Source organism: Diaphorina citri, unplaced genomic scaffold (genome assembly GCF_000475195.1).
Source record: "Diaphorina citri unplaced genomic scaffold, Diaci psyllid genome assembly version 1.1 scaffold844, whole genome shotgun sequence".
NCBI lineage: Eukaryota > Metazoa > Arthropoda > Insecta > Hemiptera > Psyllidae > Diaphorina > Diaphorina citri.
Window position 1 is genome coordinate 28,353 of NW_007378276.1, and position 22,272 is coordinate 50,624.

At 38.5% G+C, this 22,272-nt stretch overlaps 1 protein-coding gene and 1 long non-coding RNA gene across 2 annotated transcripts; both read left to right on the forward strand.

The window, feature by feature from the left end:
• Positions 1-58: 58 nt before the first annotated feature.
• LOC103512488 (aspartate, glycine, lysine and serine-rich protein) lies at positions 59-20,249 on the forward strand. Its single transcript, XM_026825936.1, has 8 exons — positions 59-87; positions 1,733-1,907; positions 2,845-2,971; positions 3,605-3,819; positions 14,931-15,520; positions 17,579-18,099; positions 18,697-19,061; positions 20,235-20,249. Exons 2-8 carry the CDS (start codon positions 1,809-1,811, stop codon positions 20,247-20,249), a joined length of 1,932 nt encoding a protein of 643 aa, XP_026681737.1. The 5' UTR covers positions 59-87; positions 1,733-1,808.
• LOC103512485 lies at positions 10,609-12,704 on the forward strand. Its single transcript, XR_541535.3, has 3 exons — positions 10,609-10,696; positions 12,163-12,337; positions 12,693-12,704. It is a non-coding gene; the product is annotated as an uncharacterized LOC103512485 (long non-coding RNA).
• Positions 20,250-22,272: the final 2,023 nt, after the last annotated feature.

Consider the following 22,272-nt stretch of genomic DNA (forward strand, 5'->3'; position numbering starts at 1 on the left):
GTAGACTTGACAGGCGGACCTGATCAGGTAGCTGATAGTGAGTGGCTGGCCTTAGGGGTCCTCCCTTTCAAAAGTTTCACGTTTTGGGTTAGTTTCTCCAAATAATTGGATATTTTTCGAACATTTTACCGTGTGAAATTTATCTAAGATGGTATTTTCTTCAATGTGTTTTTTGTTTGTTTTTCTTGTGACATCCTCAATAGATCCTTCATTTCGGGCGTTAAATTGTTTCTTCTTGACTGTGATGATAATACCTACCTAATCTTACCTTAGGTATTTGCTGATAGAATTTGTCCTATTACGAGTATAATAGTGATCTTCTTTTATAGAAAGTCTACTTTTTCTCTCATAAATTGGGCATTAAAATGGTTTGATCTTTAGATCAAGTTTTAATTTCACAAAGGTTCCTCTCGAAGGTTCAATTCTTTATTTTTTGAGTGTTTTCTAAGTCATGTGATGTCATGTTGTTCCAATGCACTACAAATCATACCAAGACGTAAATCGAATGTTATCGGAATAAACAACTTGGACTCTACTCTACTATTCTTTATTTTTTGAGTGTTTTCTAAGTCATGCTGATGTCATGTTGTTCCAATGCACTACAAATCATACCAAGACGTAAATCGAATGTTATCGGAATAAACAACTTGGACTCTACTCTACTAATACTTCTAATTAATGTTTTAAAAGACCTTGAGCTTTGCACATTATGCTTGATTGGAAAATAAGTTCCGTGAATTCCTTATGATGTCATTGTCTTTGTGCTTCAATTTGTTGAATTTCTTTTTGTTGTCCTATCTGTTTTCGTGGTTTTTCTTAGATAAATTAATTAGTTTTTCTTAGTTCCTCTATTCATCGATTCTGTGTATTAGACTAAGGTGATATTTGCGTTAAAAAAAGCATTCATATTCCTAACCATCACAGTAACCATTCAGATAAGACTATTTTCGTGATAAAAACAATCTATTGCGATATTTACGCCGGATTTTGTAGGTTATGTTTTGTGCAGTACATTTTTCTTTTGTAGTCCCTAACCATCACAGTAACCATTAAACTTTCAGATAATACTATTTTCGTGATAAAAACAATCTATTGCGATATTTACGCCGGATTTTGTAGGTTATGTTTTGTGCAGTACATTTTTCTTTTGTAGTGCGGATTGCGTTCCCAATATTGGCTAGGCGTATTGTATTCATTCGTTTAGAGACGACTTTGACATGAAGGCATAATCTAGTTATCTATGTAGAATAGAATATATCTTGTTTATCCTGCTCGAATGAGATTAAAAAGTCCCTTCACCCCAGCAGTCTATCTGCTGCTGTTGGTTTTATCTGTTGTCTCTGTTGGTTTTTTATCTACTGTTGGTTTTAACTTTTAATTTTAACTGATTTATGGTGGCCGTGGTGGGTGATTATGTCTGTGGTTTTTGAGTTCTGGCTCCAAAAGACATCATATTTATACGTAGTTTATTTGGCAAGAAAGCCCTTTCATTTTCGTTTCTGGTTCTCTTGTGGAAATTCTGGAAGGTGTTGGTTATTGACTCCAACTCGACTCAAAATTCTGTGAGAGGCAGTGGGGAATTATATTTGTGGCAAGCAATCATTCTTAAGTGCTTAACCCAATTTTTTACGGAATGGGGGTCTTTCTGACGAAATTCCTGTGTGCGGAGTCCAATATGTAGGACTATTGCACCCTTATCGCAATTAAAATCGATTATTTTTCCTAAGTATAGCTGTCTTTTAGCGCCAAATAGAATGACTGTTTAAGTGAATCATCTACTTATAATCAGTAATTCATCTAGAATTACCATGTCATCACTGCTCAATCTTGCTCTATTGAGTCTGCTATGCGTAGGCAGTTTTGCATCAAAGCTTGAAAGATTGGGAGCATTCACTCAAGAATATGGGGTGAGTAATACAGTCAGAGGTCTCTTTACTAGCTTATTTTCATATTTATATGATTTATCTCAGGTTTTATCGTCCCCAAAGCGAAGAGAGAAGGAAGACAGGATAAGAGAAAGACAGCAGTTCCGAGAACAAACCTTAGTCATGTAGGTATCTGTTTCGGATAAAGTCGGCCGGGGGCGGAAAGCGAATCCACGAACTAGCGGTTATAAGGTAGACGCTCTACCTTCCAATCTAACTAGACTAGCCAATGGCTACCAAAGACTGATCTCATGTTGACAGTTAATCAGGTTTTATGGGGGCACGGTTGGTCCAGTGGTAACGCGCTTGCTTGCCATGCAGAAGGTCCCTGGTTCGAATCCCACCATCGACAAAAATTTGTACTGAGTAGTGAAACTAAAGATAAAGATAAGGAAAAGCAACCAGCGACTACTAAACCAACTTCAAAACCAAGTAAATCCAATTCGAGTAAATCAAGACCTGTGTGTCCGATTCATACTCAAATCTCGCAATCACGGTGATACGTGCGAGTGAGTCACAATTCTCAGTTGTTATCTAGAATCTAGAGTTGTGTCGTGGAAAATTTGAATAATCTGTGAAAGTGTGAACAACCAATTTTGGAGGCGCTTCAACGTAAATTTTACATTTGAGAGGTAAGTTGATCGATTTTATCTATACCTGTTTTGCGGGGTAGGTACGAAGATAATATTTTCTCGTATTACCTGGAACTCGAACCTACTCACTGGAGTATAGGTTTATCCCAATCCACACTGCCTCGATAGCATAGATTCACTTCGTCGATCGACGGCCGGCCGGTCGACTATGTTTGAACACTCCTTTAGGGTAAAATTCCTTACCTTGGCCGAAAAGAAAATGGGGAAAATGTCGGCCACTCAAACTATTTTCCAGGTTTTTACCAACGTTTAAATCTATTTTCCAGGTTTTTACCTACGAGCCAGACTGGAGTCCCAAGAAGGAAGACTCATGGATGTCTTGCGCCTTGCTGTCGGTGACTCTTCCGACCAACCCTCAGGGACAGCATGAGTTCAACGTGCTGTCTTATGTAGGTACGTACCAAACCATTGTGGTCAACTTTTCAGAAAATGTGTCCGCACATAGTCGACCGGCCGTCGATCGACACCAGTCGATGTCGACTGAACTGTCCACACTGCCTCGATAGCATAGATTCACTTCGTCGGTCGATGGCCGGCCGGTCGACTATGTTTGAACACTCCTTTAGGGTAAAATTCCTTACCTTGGCCGAAAAGAAAATGGGGAAAATGTCGGCCACTTACGCTCAAACCGTCTGACATCAAGGCCGTATTTAGGGTGGCGGCAAGCCCCCTGAGAGATAGTTCTGTTAACTTGACACCCCCCCTCTCTTTGAGATTCATTTTTCTCCTTTGTTCTAGGCTAGTCTCCAAAAATTTGGTTATTATCAGGCCCTTCCTTATGAAAGCCTTATATCTTCAAATCCTTTTCAATTTCAGACAGGACCAGCAATGCCGACCTGTTTCGGCTGACGTTGAAAGTGGAAAAGTCTCGTGTGGCGTTCTTCGTCTAGTTGTGTTAACTTGACACCCCCCCCATCCCTTTGAGATTCATTTTCTCCTTTGTTCTAGGCTAGTCTCCAAAAATTTGGTTATTATCAGGCCCTTCTTTATGAAAGCCTTATATCTTCATATCCTTTTCAATTTCAGACAGGACCAGCAATGCCGACCTGTTTCGGCTGACGTTGAAAGTGGAAAAGTCTCGTGTGGCGTTCTTCGTCAAGGATGTCCTCATGGGTGACGTCAGGGTTAAGCAGCTGTCAGACGGTCTGAATCACTACTTGTGTTTGGCCTGGAGACCTGCTGATAGTCTGTGGCAAATCTATATGGACGGGAAAGAGTTGAAGTCAGGAACCATTAAAAGGGTAGGTATTATAGTGACAAAAGATCTAATCAGGTCGCAGTGACATATAGGGCGTTTATTATAGCCGATGGCAATACTTATACCAATACCAAACGGGTAAGTAGGGCATGTGGTTAGTCTAAGGGGGGAGGGGTCCAGGATGGTTTTATATCATAAGACAGTTCAAAAAGAGGTTTGATAGAGGGAACTGTAACTGTTAAGGTCTTATCGACACGAAAGCGAAGAGAGAAGCAAGACAGGATAGGAGAAACTTAGTGGTTCCGAGAACGAACTTTGCGGACATCTTTTCGGATGTTCAGCGCATAAAGAAAATTTTGCTGATCAGTTTTTTTAAGACCTGATTTGACATTCCAGACCCACTTAGGGCTCCCTTAACTCTTGAATATCAACTGAATTGGGTTTGATCATAGAGAGACATTCGCCAATAATAAATGTATTGTGCTTTAGAAAACCAAAGTGCCTAACAAACCAATTCTTCATTTCAGGACACCAAAATCTCCGCGGTACAAGATGCTGTGATGAAAATTGGTGATCGCGATTTGATTAAAAAGGGTTTCAATGGAAACGTGCCGGTTCCAGTTGAACATATTTACGAAGTGTGGATGTACAAACCGGATATGTACGATATTGGCGCGAATAACATATCTGCCCTAGCCGACATCGGTAGTGCTCCTGCGATATTAAGACGACAAACTAGAGCTGCCCCTGCCACCGAACTTAAACCAGTTGTGGAAGAGACTTTGACCAAGAAGAATATATCGAAAGACGATTTATCTCTCTCAGACATTTTCGATCAAGGAAATTTGAATAAATTTAAAGAAATCGGCAGTAAATTCGACCCTAGCTTCAACAGCAAGATAGACTCTTTATTCAATAGAGGCGGAGGTGGTTCCCCCGCTCCTGCAAGTAGTGGAGGGGAAACTCATCAGGACTAATTTGAACATTTTACTCCACAATCTTATCACCACAAAGTAAACAAAAGTGCAATTATAAACATCATTAACATGGAATCAAAAACGTCTTGTGTTATTGTGACATCGATGTCACTACAGAATCAGTCACTTTTAGATTGGACAGCGTCATGTGAGAGTGACGTGATTTTGACATTGAGCCTTTTGACATTCGCTGCTTGATCTGATGACAACTGACACTAACGACAGAGGTAAGTTTTGTTTTTCTTGCTGTTGTTGTCGGGAATCTAGGAGGCTTTGGAGGGGGAGGTAGTGGTGGAATGCCCAACTTTGGTAGTTTAGCCTCGGCCTTCGGAGGAAATGGAGGGACCGGAGGATTAAATTTAAACCAATTCCTCGGCTCTAATGGTTTATCTAATTACCTGATGAGCATACACACACACACACTATCAGGTAGACCTGATAGGTACGGCTGAAATGGTCCGCCTGTCCGGGTCTACCAGATACTTGATGAGAACACACACTATCAGGTAGACTTGACAGGCGGACCTGATCAGGTAGCTGATAGTGAGTGGCTGGCCTTAGGGGTCCACGTTCAGGTGGTGGATTGATCGGTATCTTCAGTGAGCCGAATCGAATCTGTGACGCATATCAGTTGGAACTCTGGAGGTCTCGGCAACTCCCATGGTTGGACAATCCGGGGTCCGTGACTTCGCCAAACTTTTGGACCAAGTGTGGAACAAGGGGTTCCAATTTTGGTCAAACTGGTCGCCTGGTCGGCTAACAAGGTAGAGAGGTACGTATATTTCCTGTCCGGATTTCTCTCACCTTTCTGGCCATTACCTTCCAACTTCATTGTACTGTTGAGGTTCAAGATGTTTTTCTCCAAGTCTTGTACGGGAAAGTCCGTAAACGCACGCCGAGTAAATTGGATGGACTCCATATGCTGACGTGACCAAGAGGACACTATAAAATCTATAAATAGAAGATAAAGACATGGTACCTACTATTATTGATTTTTCTAGCAAGAAAACCAGAGAACTAGTAAGAAAACTAAAGAAGTAGTAAGAAAACTACCTACAAGTGTAACGTAAACGTGTTCACAGCATGCTTCATCTATGTTTCCAATGATGTTTAGAAGTCAGATTCATCACCGTGCGTAGCTTGTTTACCTACTATTGCGAATTAATCTTCGTTATGCTAGGTATGAATGAAGTCTCTCACTTCATTAGGTAGGATTCTGCGAAGTATCTACCTTTTACTTGATTGAATAGGCAGATTGTAGCTCCGTACAGGACTTATCGCAGTTGGCCAAGATTTGAGCATACAAGACGATTTGAGCCTCACTAAGGGCCAAATTTTAAAACCAGATTACGATCCCGATTAGGGAGAACTGTTAATCTTAGCTAAAGCCGGGGATATGATGGTTTCCAGCCAGGTTTCTCTAGCTCGTTCTGAACTACATACATGGATGTGCGATCAACATCCATCATCTTGTTCTTTTGAAGACATGTAAACCCTCTTTTAATTACCAGCGAGCTATAGGTTGGTTCGCTGGTCTGCTCCCCATTTATGTCCCCCAGCTAGACAACTTTGATCCCTAGGGATAGTTGCAATTTTGGGCTTGACATACAAAGTGTTCAAACACATCTTCCACGTATTATTCCTCCAGATCAAATAGGATAGGTACTCATGTCAATACGCCTAGTGCTCTGATCACAATCAGATAAATAATTAGAAGAGCGTATGATGCAATAGCATATTACATCTGAGAGGCCACTGGTCAAAGGAAAAATCGTACGCGAAAATCAGTGACGGATCCTGAAGTAGGGAGCAGGTAGTCACATTTTCCACAGAAAATTCATATGGAGTCATCTCAGTCTTGGTCTTCCCCATGTGCTTGATCCCTATAACATCGCAGTGATGGCTGACCATGGGGAAAAATGGGGGAAGTGTAAACTATCTCTATTAACAGCTCCGGCCACCGCGCTACGCCGATTCTCCAAAGCTGGTGATTTACGCCCGGACAAACCTAGGTCTGTCAGACCGCCGGCGCCGGAAAGTATGTGGCGGAAAAAGCCTCCGACTTCTAGGTCTCTCAGACGATCTAAAGACTGAAACCGGAAGCTTTTTCCGCGACACATTGCAATTTCCGGGATTCTGACAGACCTAGATCTGTCAGACCGCGTGAGTGGCCCAACTCGCCGACACTACAACCATTTATTTTTCATCTGAAGAAAGAAAAACCAATTTATCGATTTATTATAGTGTTCTGGCACAGAACATATCCCTCACGGTTTGTACACGGTTAATATTGTGTGGAGGCGAATGTAATAGATAAATGGTCCAATCGTGATAAGTCCTGAAAAATCTAGATTCGGAACAACCATTCTCCGTTGATAAACTCGTTTGTCCAATATGTTCCACAGTTGCGTGCCTTGATTGAGTAACCCGCGCGATGTGTATCCGTTTTTGCCCGTTGAATTTCGTGGTTTTGGTGATTTTTGTGTTCAGTTTTGTGACGTGTGGAGCCCCCGAGATTGATTCGGATGGGGATTGGATGTTTTTCCGACCTCGGAACAACCATTCTCCGTTGATAAACTCGTTTGTCCAATATGTTCCACAGTTGCGTGCCTTGATTGAGTAACCCGCGCGATGTGTATCCGTTTTTGCCCGTTGAATTTCGTGATTTTGGTGATTTTTTTGTTCAGTTTTGTGACGTGTGGAGCTCCCGAGATTGATTCGGATGGCGATTGGATGTTTTTCCGACCTGGTGATGATCGGGTAAGTTGGTTTAATTCCTAAGGCCCTCACTATCAGGTAGACCTTACAGGTAGGTACGGCTGAAAAGGTCTACCTGATACTGAGTGGCTGGCCTGATTCCTAATTCCTAGTTAAGAAGGTATAAAAGCTTGTGGTGTTTGTTTAGCCTTGAATTGATTGGGTGAAAGAGCTCTGTAGAATCCTGCTAGGAAAGCCTTGAAAAAAATTCGTTGAATTTGCTTTGCTTTTTGATTTTTTAAGTGTTGTAATAGTGTATGTCTCAGACCTCAGTACTTGGGTAGGTATAATGTACTTACGTAGGTCTGTAATCTGTATCATAAATGTATTTCCTGAAATGGAAATTGAGAACCCCACTCACTGCCTTCCAAAATCATTCAAGGGGGTGAAAATCCTCTTTAGTTTGGATTGAAAGCTAGAAAAAGGGTTAGAAAACGACTTACAGTTAAGAAGAATAAGAAATGGAATAGGAAATGGAATAAGGAATGGAATAAGAAATGGAATAAGGAATGAAATAAGGAATGGAATAAGAAATGGAATAAGGATTGGAATAAGGAATGGAATAATAAATGGAATAAGAAATGGAATAAGGAATGGAATAAGAAATGGAATAAGGAATGGAATAAGAAATGGAATGAGAAATGGAATAAGGATTAAGGGGTACCTACAACGTCATATGTTTGTATTATATAACTGCTAAGGGTTTAACCCACGCACAGTACCTAGAATTAGGTGTCCAGGGAAACCCATTATAAGGCACCTACATATACAATCAATAAATTTACCTACATTTAATAGCTATCACCTAGAATTAGCCTAATGGCCTCTCAATTGGGAATCCATATTGATCTGATGGTGTTTTGAGCTGACTATACCTACTGATAACGCTTTACTATTTCCAATCATTGTTGACTCGGCTTTGACCTTTTTGCTAATCTTTGTAGAACTACAAACGTTTTGAAATGTTCAAATTCGGGGAAATGGGACCCCAAATGATGATCAATCACTTTCATTTCGTATTAGTTTGAGAATTGAGTACATACCTAGTTCGCCAAGTTCTCTTTTCACGAGATTTAACAAAGGTTTAACATGGGGCATGGGTATAAGGCACATTATTAAATTTGTTAAATTTTACCTATTACATTACATACTCAACATAAGCATAGGTAGGTACCTTTTTAACAAACAACCTACCTAATTATTCACAACAAAAAATGTTTGATCAGTACTGCAGACTCTTTCCAGCTAAGCACCTAAGTGCTTATATTAGGATACCAAATTATAGGTGCCATATGTTTGTATGTTAATATTTGATGACTAGGTACCTACACATGTACCTACAAGTAGGAAGTATTAGGTACACTACCGCTGATTTGCTCGAAATAGGTACCTACCTTCATGGGTGCAGTACTTACCTTCCTAACCAGGCACCTACAATATTCATGTCCCTATTGAGGATGATAGGTATGTACCCGTATATTGCACCTCTTTAGAATTTGCGTACAAAACATATTTAGAAAAGCAGTGACGTGTGTTAACTTTAGTTCTGCGAAAGTGCATTTGGCACATCCACCAGAAAGAATACCTACTATTCATATCTATCGAATGAATAGTAAATTAGCATCTTCTTCTCATTATTATTATTATTTTTATTATTATTATTATTATTATTATTATTATTATTATTATTATTATTATCTTTTTTATATATATATAATTAGGCAAGGTCTATTGTAGGTATTAATTATGTATTGTACCATGTTAAACCCATAGAATACACGAGACCTTGTTTAGACTGCTGGGGTAAAGGGACTTTTTAGTCTCATTCGAGCAGGATAAACAAGGTATTCTATTCTATCCTACCAACCTTCTTAATCTAATGTGTACTACTCACGCTCAGACCGCCTGAAGGAAATAGTGTGGCGGAAATAGTTTGAGGTCCCAGACGGTCAGACGGACCTAGGTCTGAATATCCCTCCCCCCGCCCACACACACCTTCTGACTGTCTATCAGAAAGTCTGATATTTACTAACCTTCTTACAAAGTATTCTATCATTGAGGTCTCCTTGTTATAAACGATTCCTTTTCCGTCGTGTTTAAGTGGAATTACACTGAGAATAACAATGTAGTTAACAGAAACCTACGCAAAAATTAGACTAGTTCATGCGAAAAAACTGCAATGTCTCAGTTACAATTGAAAAATTCCATACGCTTTTCCTAGCTCCATATTTCCTACTCGGGAGGAGATCGAACCCGGGTCTCATGATTGGCAACCGACCATTGAACCACTTGCCCTTCTGCGCCACTGACAACTACCTCATACATAGGAGAGGCACCTGCTGAGGTCATCTTCATTGAATGATTACTGAGATTAGCACTTTCGTTACTTGCAACATTAATCACAAATCTGCTTTTATCCTGCTTGTTTTAAATATTGCCTATCTTTACCTGTTTATTTCATTTTACTCATTTATTTACTTGGTTCTTTTTCGTCTAAATACGTAGGTTGGTACCTACTTATCTTCTTTACTTCTTTTGAATACTGCTTTCTTATGTTGGTTTATTTGATTTTCTCTCATACTCGTATCTCTATGTAGGTAAATTGTTCAATATATTTGGTGGTTTCTTCTAATAGGTAAGTTAGCACGACTTTGTTTTTCACCTTATCCATTGACTCCGTTTTCAATATTTCTTTACTTAGGTAATTTAATTTTTTCTTTGAACTTTTTACAACCTTTTGCTTTAAATTGTATTATTGTACCTACCTATTTAGATTGGTTTTATTTTTACATCTATTATATTTCTCACTTTTTCCGTTTGTCTTTTCTTCATGAGGGCCATTTCTAAGTTTTATGCCTAATTAGGTAGTTATCCTTTGAAGCCTTGTTTTATCTATCTTTATCTCCTGACAATCCTCTTGAACTAAAAATTCGGATTTGTTGTCTTTTTGCACTAGTAGCATTGGATCTTTCATTAGAGTATCTTTCTTGAATCTTGATTTTACTTTGCTCTGCTAATTTTGTTCTTCGAGAGTGACAGGGCCATTAGTGTTTGGAATAGTTGCTGATTACCTACTATAATACCTACGATTCTGCTTTAGTTTGATTTCTAACCTGTGTGAGATAACTTTATCTAAATCCGTGTTGTGATTTTTTTTTTCTCCCTTTCAAAAGTTTCACGTTTTGGGTTAGTTTCTCCAAGTAATTGGATATTTTTCGAACATTTTACCGTGTGTGCATATAAAATCCTTAATATTTGTAGAATTCCATTTGAGAGAATGATAAGGAGGGTGTTTTTTGTGTGAAATTTATCTAAGATGGTATTTTCTTCAATGTGTTTTTTGTTTGTTTTTCTTGTGACATCCTCAATAGATCCTTCATTTCGGGCGTTAAATTGTTTCTTCTTGACTGTGATGATAATATTACCTTAGGTATTTGCTGATAGAATTTGTCCTATTACGAGATAATAGTGATCTTCTTTTATAGAAAGTCTACTTTTTCTCTCATAAATTGGGCATTAAAATGGTTTGATCTTTAGATCAAGTTTTAATTTCACAAAGGTTCCTCTCGAAGGTTCGATTCTTTATTTTTTGAGTGTTTTCTAAGTCATGCTGATGTCATGTTGTTCCAATGCACTACAAATCATACCAAGACGTAAATCGAATGTTATCGGAATAAACAACTTGGACTCTACTCTACTAATACTTCTAATTAATGTTTTAAAAGACCTTGAGCTTTGCACATTATGCTTGATTGGAAAATAAGTTCCGTGAATTCCTTATGATGTCATTGTCTTTGTGCTTCAATTTGTTGAATTTCTTTTTGTTGTCCTATATTCTGTTTTCGTGGTTTTTCTTAGATAAATTAATTAGTTTTTCTTAGTTCCTCTATTCATCGATTCTGTGTATTAGACTAAGGTGATATTTGCGTTAAAAAAAGCATTCATATCCCTAACCATCACAGTAACCATTAAACTTTCAGATAATACTATTTTCGTGATAAAAACAATCTATTGCGATATTTACGCCGGATTTTGTAGGTTATGTTTTGTGCAGTACATTTTTCTTTTGTAGTGCGGATTGCGTTCCCAATATTGGCTAGGCGTATTGTATTCATTCGTTTAGAGACGACTTTGACATGAAGGCATAATCTAGTTATCTATGTAGAATAGAATATACCTTGTTTATCCTGCTCGAATGAGATTAAAAAGTCCCTTCACCCCAGCAGTCTATCTGCTGCTGTTGGTTTTATCTGTTGTCTCTGTTGGTTTTTTATCTACTGTTGGTTTTAACTTTTAATTTTAACTGATTTATGGTGGCCGTGGTGGGTGATTATGTCTGTGGTTTTTGAGTTCTGGCTCCAAAAGACATCATATTTATACGTAGTTTATTTGGCAAGAAAGCCCTTTCATTTTCGTTTCTGGTTCTCTTGTGGAAATTCTGGAAGGTGTTGGTTATTGACTCCAACTCGACTCAAAATTCTGTGAGAGGCAGTGGGGAATTATATTTGTGGCAAGCAATCATTCTTAAGTGCTTAACCCAATTTTTTACGGAATGGGGGTCTTTTCTGACGAAATTCCTGTGTGCGGAGTCCAATATGTAGGACTATTGCACCCTTATCGCAATTAAAATCGATTATTTTTCCTAAGTATAGCTGTCTTTTAGCGCCAAATAGAATGACTGTTTAAGTGAATCATCTACTTATAATCAGTAATTCATCTAGAATTACCATGTCATCACTGCTCAATCTTGCTCTATTGAGTCTGCTATGCGTAGGCAGTTTTGCATCAAAGCTTGAAAGATTGGGAGCATTCACTCAAGAATATGGGGTGAGTAATACAGTCAGAGGTCTCTTTACTAGCTTATTTTCATATTAAATGATTTATCTCAGGATTTATCGTCCCCAAAAGTGAAGAGAGAAGGAAGACAGGATAGGAGAAAGACAGCCGTTCCGAGAACGAACATTATCCGTTCAGGATTAAATTCGCCCCTTGCGGAAAGCGAATCCACGAACTAGCGGTTATAAGTTAGACGCGCTACCTTCCAAGCTAACTAGACTAGCCAATGGCTCCAAAGACTAATCTCTTGTTGACAGTTAATCAGGATTTAAACTATTTTCCCGGCTTTTACCTACGTTTAAAACCATTTTCCAGGTTTTTACGTACGTTTAAATCTATTTTCCAGGTTTTTACCTACGTTTAAATCTATTTTCCAGGTTTTTACCTACGTTTATAAAAGTAGTGAAACTAAAGATAAAGATAAGGAAAAGCAACCAGCGACTACTAAACCAACTTCAAAACCAAGTAAATCCAATTCGAGTAAATTAAGCTCGTCTTCAAAAAGTACAGAAGCGAAGACAAATAAGAGTAGTGAAACTAAAGATAAAGATAAGGAAAAGCAACTAGCGACTACTAAACCAACTTCAAAACCAAGTAAATCCAATTCGAGTAAATCCAACTCAAAATCAAGTAAATCAAGTAAGAAAGATCAAAGTAAAACGTTTGATTTTGATCCTAGCAAAATCGATCATAATGATTTTGATTTCGATGAAAATTTGATTCCAAGGTTTAGGCGACAGGATAAGAAAAATAGAAATCAAATAAATCAAGTAAGAAAGATCAAAGTAAAACGTTCGATTTTGATCCTAGCAAAATCGATCATAATGATTTTGATTTCGATGAAAATTTGATTCCAAGGTTTAGGCGACAGGATAAGAAAAATAACACTACAGAATCTGCAGAGGCACAAAGTACTGAAAATGAAAATGAGGACTGATGCAAAAAATGTCATTTATGATGTGGGTAAAAAAAGTAATTATTACAAAAGATCTGCACAAGTAGGTATATACCTAATTATTACATAGGTAGGTACTTAGTCATGAAAAAATGTGTAGAAAATCATTAATTTATTAAAATAAAATAAAAGCACATCCTTATTTACCACTTGAATTATTTCATACAAAAGTTCTATAGACACATAAACACATAATATTTCTAGAATCTTCATGTTTTTATTGCTGAATAGCCATTCTTAGAAGGTAGGTACCTACATACATACTTCCATTCGTTTCTTTCGGAAACAAAACCAACTGTCTCAAATCAAACATCAAGAAAGGAAACAATAGGTATGCCTCCAATATGAAGTACTCGTATGAGCTACTTCTTCCTACATAAAGTCTCCAAGGAAAATCATGGAATGCCATTAGATACCTACATGATTTGATAGGTAAAGAAAAGGAGATTAATAATTATGTTCATAAATTTATCTTCCTATGAAGATACCTGAAGTAAGCAAACCGCACTATGTGACGTTACAAAATAATTGCCCGGATAGGTATACCTAAGGGTAAGAATTAGAAACTTACAGACTTCAATTGCATGCATGTTAATAAAGATGAGTCATTTACGTGTGCTAGTTTTACATGTGGAAATTTAGGTTGGTCAAATATGATGCGTACTTTTGGGATCATTGGATCAATGGGTCTTCAAAATGTCGTTGATTGATTGCGCAGATTGCATCCCGACTTTGGACAAAGTCGTGAATCTTTGATTTTTTTACTGCCTGTTTGTTTAATCCCTCAATTTGAACTTTTCTTCCCATTTTCAACCAGTTGTGAATTCCTCAAACAGCATGTGAGTGGTTTTCTCAAGACTAACATTTTCACCTTCGGCATGAGTTTTTACATTTTATGTTTGTTTTACTAACTTTTTTTTTACCATGTTATTGGTTATTTTGTTTGATTGTTTAACTAACCATTTCCTTCCCATTTAGGTACAGCATGAACATTGTTGTTGTGATGTTTTTGTATTTGTTTGTTTTTGATTTCCCTTCCTTCTTCATTCTCTCTACTTTTTTTTTTACTGTTAGACCTTTTTTCTCCTAATGTTTGGTTCCTTTTTGATCTCATATATTTTTAAAACTATCTTTTTTTTATATATTTCTTTATTTAGTATTTTAAACAAATATTTTTAATGTTTTCTTCAGCATGTACCTGTTTACTTATTTGTGTGTTACCAGTTAACTTTATTTTATTCTTCTACCCACCCAACATTTTAATGTTTTCATTTTACTTATGAAGATATTTTTTCTCTTTATGTTTTTTACTTGTTTGGGGTTTTGTGCCAACTAATGCTCTTATTGCTCTCTTGTCCTAACTAAGGTCTTATCGTCCCGAAGGCGAAGAAAGAAGAATAGGATGGGAGAAAGCCAGCCGTTCCGACAGTTTTTCAATGTTCAACGCAGAAAGGAAATTTTTCTGATCAGTTTTTTTAGACCTGATTGGACATTCCAGACCCACCAAGGGCTCCTTTAACTCTTGAATATCAACTGAATTGGGTTTGATCATAGAGAGACATTCGCCAATAATAAATGTATTGTGCTTTAGAAAACCAAAGTGCCTAACAAACCAATTCTTCATTTCAGGACACCAAAATCTCCGCGGTGCAAGATGCTGTGATGAAGATTGGTGATCGTGATTTGATTAAAAAGGGTTTCAACGGGAACGTGCCGGTTCCAGTTGAACATATTTACGAAGTGTGGATGTACAAACCGGATATTTACGAGATTGGCGCGAATAACATATCTGCCCTTGCCGACATCGGTAGTGCTCCTGCGATATTAAGACGACAAACCAGAGCTGCCCCTGCCACCGAACCTAAACCAGTTGTGGAAGAGACTTTGACCAAGAAGAATATATCCAAAGACGATTTATCTCTCTCGGATATTTTCGATCAAGGGAATTTGAATAAATTCAAGGAAATTGGCAGTAAATTCGACCCTAGCTTCAACAGCAAGATAGACTCTTTATTCAATAGAGGCGGAGGTGGTTCCCCCGCTCCTGCAAGTAGTGGAGGCATGGGAGGTTTAGGAGGGTTGAGTGGTCTAGGGAATCTAGGAGGATTTGGAGGAGGTGGTAGTGGTGGAATGCCCAACTTCGGTAGTTTAGCCTCGGCCTTCGGAGGAAATGGAGGGACCGGAGGATTAAATTTAAACCAATTCCTCGGCTCTAATGGTTTATCTAATTAACTAATTTGAACATTTTACTCCACAATCTCATCACCACAAAGTAAACAAAAGTGCAATTATAAACATCATTAACATGGAATCAAAAACGTCTTGTGTTATTGTGACATCGATGTCACTACAGAATCAGTCACTTTTAGATTGAACAGCATCATGTGAGAGTGACGTGATTTTGACATTGAGCCTTTAGACATTCGCTGCTTGATCTGATGAGTCTGATGACAACTGACACTAACGACAGAGGTAAGTTTTGTTTTTCTTGCTGTTGTTGTGGTTGTTGTCGTTGTTGTTGGTCTTCTTCTTCTTCTCCTCCTCCTCCTTCTTCTTGTTCTATTTCTTCTTTCTTTCTTTTAATTTCTCCCTTTTATTTTTATTTTCTTTCTACTCTTTCTTTCTGTGCTTGTCCAGTTCCTTTTCTCTTTTGAATTGTGGGAAAAGATTTTTTCATCTTCTTTTTCTCCGTTGTACTTTCCCAAAATCTTCAAAGACCAAATATGCCTTGAAGGGGGCTCTGCTCTAAAAGGACATTTTTATTCTATGCTGAATTGTTTCCCCTCTAATGTTCGTGACACGCACGTTTCTGAAAAATCTGGAAGAAAAGAACAGAAAAGTCTGGATCAGACAGATTTCAAAATTACGCCTTGGGGACTTGTATAAAAAGGCTAAAATACCTAAGCTTGGAAGTTTATGATCTCATTTTTTTGGATTTCTGTAAAGGCCTGTTCTGGGAATTCCCAACCATAGAAATTATAGACAAACCGTATACGACGAAGTTGGACTTTTTTCTTTGCCTGTACCTAGTTAATAGAAGTGACAAAAGCAGATTCGTTCGTGAAATGGGGCCCAGCACAGAAATCTAAGCGCACGGCAGTGCGCCAGGCCAAGTTCCAGTAAGCACACCTGTGTAGACTTTTCTAGAATGTCAAGGAAAATTTGTAATTTTGTTGAATTTCTTTCTATGGCCCCCATTTCTAGGTATAAAACCCGGGATAAAATTTTCTAAAATCCAGGCCGGGGAGGGTTCCTCCGTTATCTCGACCGTGCTGCTGATCTGAGCCGAATCGTCTAGTGACCATCGTTTTTCTTGCTGTTGTTGTGGTTGTTGTTGTTGTTGTTGGTCTTTTTCTTCTTCTTCTTCTTCTCCTCCTCCTCCTCCTCCTCCTCCTTCTTGTTCAATTTCTTCTTTCTTTCTTTCTTTCTTTTGTACTAATTTCTCCCTTTTATTCTTATTTTCTTTCTACTCTTTCTTCCTGTACTTGTCTAGTTCCTTTTCTCTTTGAATTTTGGGAAAAGATTTTTTCGTCTTCTTTTTCTCCGTTTTATTTTCCCAAAGTCTTCAAAGACCAAATATGCCTTGAGGGGGGCTCTGCTTTAAAAGGACATTTTTATTCTATGCTGAATTGTTTCCCCTCTAATGTTCGTGACACGCACGTTTCTGAAAAATCTGGAAGAAAAGAGCAGAAAAGTCTGGATCAGACAGATTTCAAAATTACGCCTTGGGGACTTGTAAAAAGGCTAAAATAAGCTTGGAAGTTTATGATCTCGATTTTTTTGGATTTCTGTAAAGGCCTGTTCTGGGAATTCCATCCATAGAAAATATAGACAAACCGTACGACGAAGTTGGACTTTTTTCTTTGCCTGTACCTAGTTAATAGAAAGTGACAAAAGCAGATTCGTTCGTGAAATGGGGCCCAGCACAGAAATCTAAGCGCACGGTAGTGCGCCAGGCCAAGTTCCAGTAAGCACACCTGTGTAGACTTTTCTAGAAAGTCAAGGAAAATTTGTAATTTTGTTGAATTTCAGGGCCCCCATTTCTAGGTATAAAACCCGGCATAAAATTTTCTAAAATCCAGGCCGGGGAGGGTTCCTCCGTTATCTCGACCGTGCTGCTGATCTGAGCCGAATCGTCTAGTGACCATCAGAAAGTGATAAGAAATCTGATACGAGAACTGATAAGAAAGAAGACAGTTGTATGCAAATCACAAACTGATAACAGTGCCTTTGTTTCATAGTTTTTTTTTCGCTCGTGTGATTGAACTCTTAGCTCATTTATCTAATTTCTTCAAGAAGAGTGGCGACAAAAGTCCTTCCAGTCCAACCAATCCTAACCCATACCCTTACAACCCTAGCTATCCCTCATCTAACCCTAGTTATCCCTCATCTAATCCCTCAAATCCCCCAGCGTATAATCCCAACTACCCTCCACCAAGCTCTGGAAGTCTTTATCCAACACTGCCCAAAGATCCACCGCCTGCCGTTCCTCTGAGTAATCCTACCAATAATAACAATAGAGGTTCTGTAAGTTTGGGTGACATATTTGGAATGGGAACTGCAGGACTCACTAGGGGTACGGATGTAGCAAAGCCAAATAATAATCCTAGTAATTATGATATAAGTTTCGGGGAAATCTTCGGTTTTGGGGGTTCTAAGAATAAGAATCAAAATCCCAACTATCCAGATAATAACCATAGACCTAGTACAGGTGGGGTAAGTTTGAAAGATATCTTCAACTTTGGAACAAAAAAAGATGAGTCGAAAAATTCTTACGTTCCAACTTATGGCACGATAGGAGGAGGAGCAGTAATTATGATATAAGTTTCGGGGAAATCTTCGGTTTCGGGGGTTCTAAGAATAAGAATCAAAATCCCAACTATCCAGACAATAACCATAGACCTAGTACAGGTGGGGTGAGTTTGAAAGATATCTTCAACTTTGGAACAAAAAAAGATGAGTCGAAAAATTCTTACGTTCCAACTTATGGCACGTTCTTTATAATTTGAGTGTTTTCTAAATCCCAAGTCATTATGATGTCATATTGTTCCAATGCACTACAAATCATACCAAGACGTAAATCGAATGTTATCGGGATAAACAACTTGGACTCTACTCTACTAATACTTCTAATTAATGTTTTAAAAGACCTTGAGCTTTGCACATTATGCTTGATTGGAAAATGTTATGGCACGATAGGAGGAGGAGGTATGGAGCCAAGTAAGACTCGACCAAAGAGTAGTTTCGATGAAATCTCTGAAGGTTTAGGTTTAAGCATTGACCCTGATCCCATTGTACGGAACAACAAACCAATAATAGAGTTGAACCAAGCAAATCAGAAAGCAGCTGGGTCATTGAATAGTCAACGTACCAGTTCAAACACCTATACAAGCAGGAGGAGGAGGTATGGAGCCAAGTAAGACTCGACCAAAGAGTAGTTTTGATGAAATCTCTGAAGGTTTAGGTTTGAGTATCGACCCTGATCCTATTGTACGAAACAATAAACCAATAATAGAGTTGAACCAAGCAAATCAGAAAGCAGCTGGGTCATTGAATAGTCAACGTACCAGTTCAAACACCTATACAAGCAGGAAGCCAGCATCTGAGAGCGCGTATGATGCTCAGCGGGCTGTAGAGGAACAAATCGTTCAATCGACCAAAGTCAGAAGATCACGTAGAAGTTTCAACTCCAGAGGAACAATCAAGTATCAACAGCGAGATGGTGATGAAGCATCGTTCAATCTTCAAAACACAAGAAAGGTAGGTGTCGACCGTAATGGTGATAGAAGCATGCTCTCCCCTTACATTGTTAGAGAGGAAACAGATATTCCAAGTAATTTCTCCCAAAGTGAAAGTTCTGACTTACATGAGTACGACATAAAAGAAAAATCAAGTTTTCCCCCTTCAGAAAACAATATTATTCAAGATGAATACAAGATAAGTGACGATGAATATTTTAGAACTGGGGGAGAAGATGATGTTGATAACGGAAATACAGCAGAGAGAAGAGAGGGAGAAAGAGAAAGTTTAGTTTTAGGTAGGTACAAAAGAAACATAAAGGAAGAAGGAAGTGTGAAAGAAACGTCAAAAATAGAGGGACAGAAACAAAGGGGGGAAATGGCGAACAGACTTTTGAAAGAACTAGAGAAAATGTATGGTTCCGTTAGAAAATTAAATAAAAGTAATAATGAAAGTAGATTAGAAAGTTCTAAGTGGGAAGAGACATTTTTCAATGTATTGGGAGAACTCTGGAACTTTGTGAATTTCCAGTTATTTTTTGAAATAAAAGGAAGTAGGTAGGTAACTGATATAATTCACAACGTTATGAGCTGTATCAGTTAGGTACTTCCCTTCATAACTTGGGAGAACTCTGGAACTTCCCAAAAAAAATCAGTTACTTCCCCCAAAAAAAATCAATGAAATTTTTACCTTCTATGAGGTTTTAGTGACAAGGGTATTCACCTGCATTCTGCGATAAGCTACCCGCCTCTCCCTATGAACCTTTTCCAGCCTGAGTGGCGCCCGGAAAAGCCAGAAACATGCGATTTCCCAAACGGTCACCCCCCGGATCAGACAGAAGAATGTGATGAAAACAAAGACATCAGGTTTAACAACATCTTTACCCAATTCTAAAAGTCCAAGTCAGAACCGAAAACGAGAAGCAACTTTCCACATTGAGGACTCAGGAACTATTGATGATTCCAAAGAAAATAAAAAAGATAACGATAATGCTAAAATTGAAGTCCCACTAGATGATAATATCAACTCAGGGGATGAGTCTCAAGATATTACTATTGTAGAACCTGACTCCTCATTGGTTAGAATGCGAATCGTTCGGTTTATCAAAATGTTCACAAATTTTTTCACATACGCTGTCATCCCTATATCATCCGGCCTATTTAACATAATGAAAACTCTTGTTTCCAATTACAGGACTTTGCAGTCTAAACTTGTGTCACGTGTTTCAGTCATCTCTTTTTTTAAATAAGCTGTTTGTTTTTGTTTAAATAAGCCGTTTGTTTTATCCCTTGTTTAAATAAACTGTGAAATCAGACAGAAAACAATGTCTGATTTCACTGCGCGGTGGCCAAGGGAAGTCTACACGGTCGATTGATGTCGATCGAAATTAACTGAACTCATATAAATATAGTTCAGTGAATTTTGGCGAAAAAAGTAGTGTGGAGCCAGCCTAGTGAGCTTGTCTGCATTGTAAGCGCTAGGTCGCGCGTTCAATTTGCACACGGGGCGGATTTTATCCTAAACAGATAAGATTTGTTCTCGGAACGGCTGACTTTGTCCTATCCTGTCTTTCTTCTCTCTTCGGTTTTGGGACGATAAGACCTTAGCAGTTACAGTTCCCTATTATCCAACAGACGATGTCGATCGACGTTGAGCGATAAGACCTCAGCAGTTACAGTTCCCTTTATCCAGCAGACGATGTCGATCGACGTTGACAAAAGTGTGGACGCTCCTTAACAATGCTTTCATCTGTTATCTATTGAAATGTTGGCATAAAAGGACCTTTTCTTCTCAGCCATCAGTATAAATAAGGTGTATTAAATTAAATTACCTACGGGACATTTTGTGTCGTTCGGAAAAACAATCGTGTCGTGTATAGTGGGAACACTCGTTCAAACTACATTGCCTTCAGGACATTCGGGAAAAAATCGGATTCACACAAGAGGGAACGGGGTCTAATTGATGATGCTTTTTTTTCAAGAGGTTTGACAGAGGGAACTGTAACTGCTGTGGTCTTATCGTCCCGAAATTGAAGAGAGAAGGAAGACAGGATAGGAGAAAGCCAGCCGTTCCGAGAACGAACAGTATCCCAGCAGGATAAAATCCGCCCCGGGCGGGAATCGAACCCGCGGCCTAGCGCTTACAAGGCAGACGCACTACCAACTAAGCTAACTAGGCTGGCTGATGATGCTTAATATCCAGTGGTAGCGTGACAGTGAATCCAGCCAATTATTGCCTTCTTTTTATCAGTATAAGACTTGTGTGTCCGATTCATACTCAAATCCCTCAATCACGGTGATACGTGCGAGTGAGTCACAATTCTCAGTTGTTAATCTAGAGTTGTGTCGTGGAAACTTGTATAATCTGTGAAGAACACATTTTGGAGGCGCTTCACCGTAAATTTTATATTTGAGAGGTAAGTTGATCGATTTTATCTACCTGTTTTGCGGGGTAGGTACGAAGATAATATTTTCTCGTATTACCTGGAACTCGAACCTACTCACTGGAGTATAGGTTTATCCCAACCCACAGGCACCGGGGCCCCTAAATGTGGTATTGGACTAAAAATATCTGTCTATGATTTGGACTATCCTGCAGTGGGCCCTGAAAATATTTGCCTAATAATCTTCCGTGCTACCCGATTATTGATTGATTAGAATAAATAACATTTCATAAGTAGGTATGTATATTATTTTGAAAAATTGGCTACATTCACCCCAACGTTAACACAGACGAAAGTCCATAACGTTGGGGTATTTCTACTAAAATACAATTTACAATGTCATAATATAGGATTATAGGTATTCTTATTAAATTGTAACGTTAGTTGATGGTTGATGTCATTGTAAAGAACAAAATAAAATTACATTCTTTGAAAAAAAAAAGTAGGTACTTTAAATATATAATTCTGGCTTCCCCAGTACTGACCTACAAAATATGCGGGAATATTAGGTAGGTACCTACATAATTATATATGCATTTCCAAATTACGCTCATGTGCGTGTAAGGAACACCTGTAAGTAGGCAGTATAGTAGATTTTCTCAAGTATATACATAGGTATAAGGGGACTAAGGAAGGTACCTACTGAATAGCCAAACCCATTCGGTTGTAGATAGAAATTAAATTTGACCTTGCTATATTTAGCAGTCTGAAGTTGTTTGAAGCTAGCCTAGATAACCTGTGGAAGGTAGCACGCCTATCTTGTAAGCGCTAAGTCGAGGTTTCGATTCT

Coding starts and splice junctions, on each gene's coding strand:
- LOC103512488 (XM_026825936.1), top strand. CDS start 1,809: ATGTCATCACTGCTCAATCTTGCTCTATTGAGTCTGCTATGCGTAGGC. Junction 3,820..14,930: donor AGTCAGGAACCATTAAAAGG/GTAGGTATTATA, acceptor TCTTCATTTCAG/GACACCAAAATCTCCGCGGT. Junction 15,521..17,578: donor CAATTCCTCGGCTCTAATGG/TTTATCTAATTA, acceptor ACTCTTAGCTCA/TTTATCTAATTTCTTCAAGA.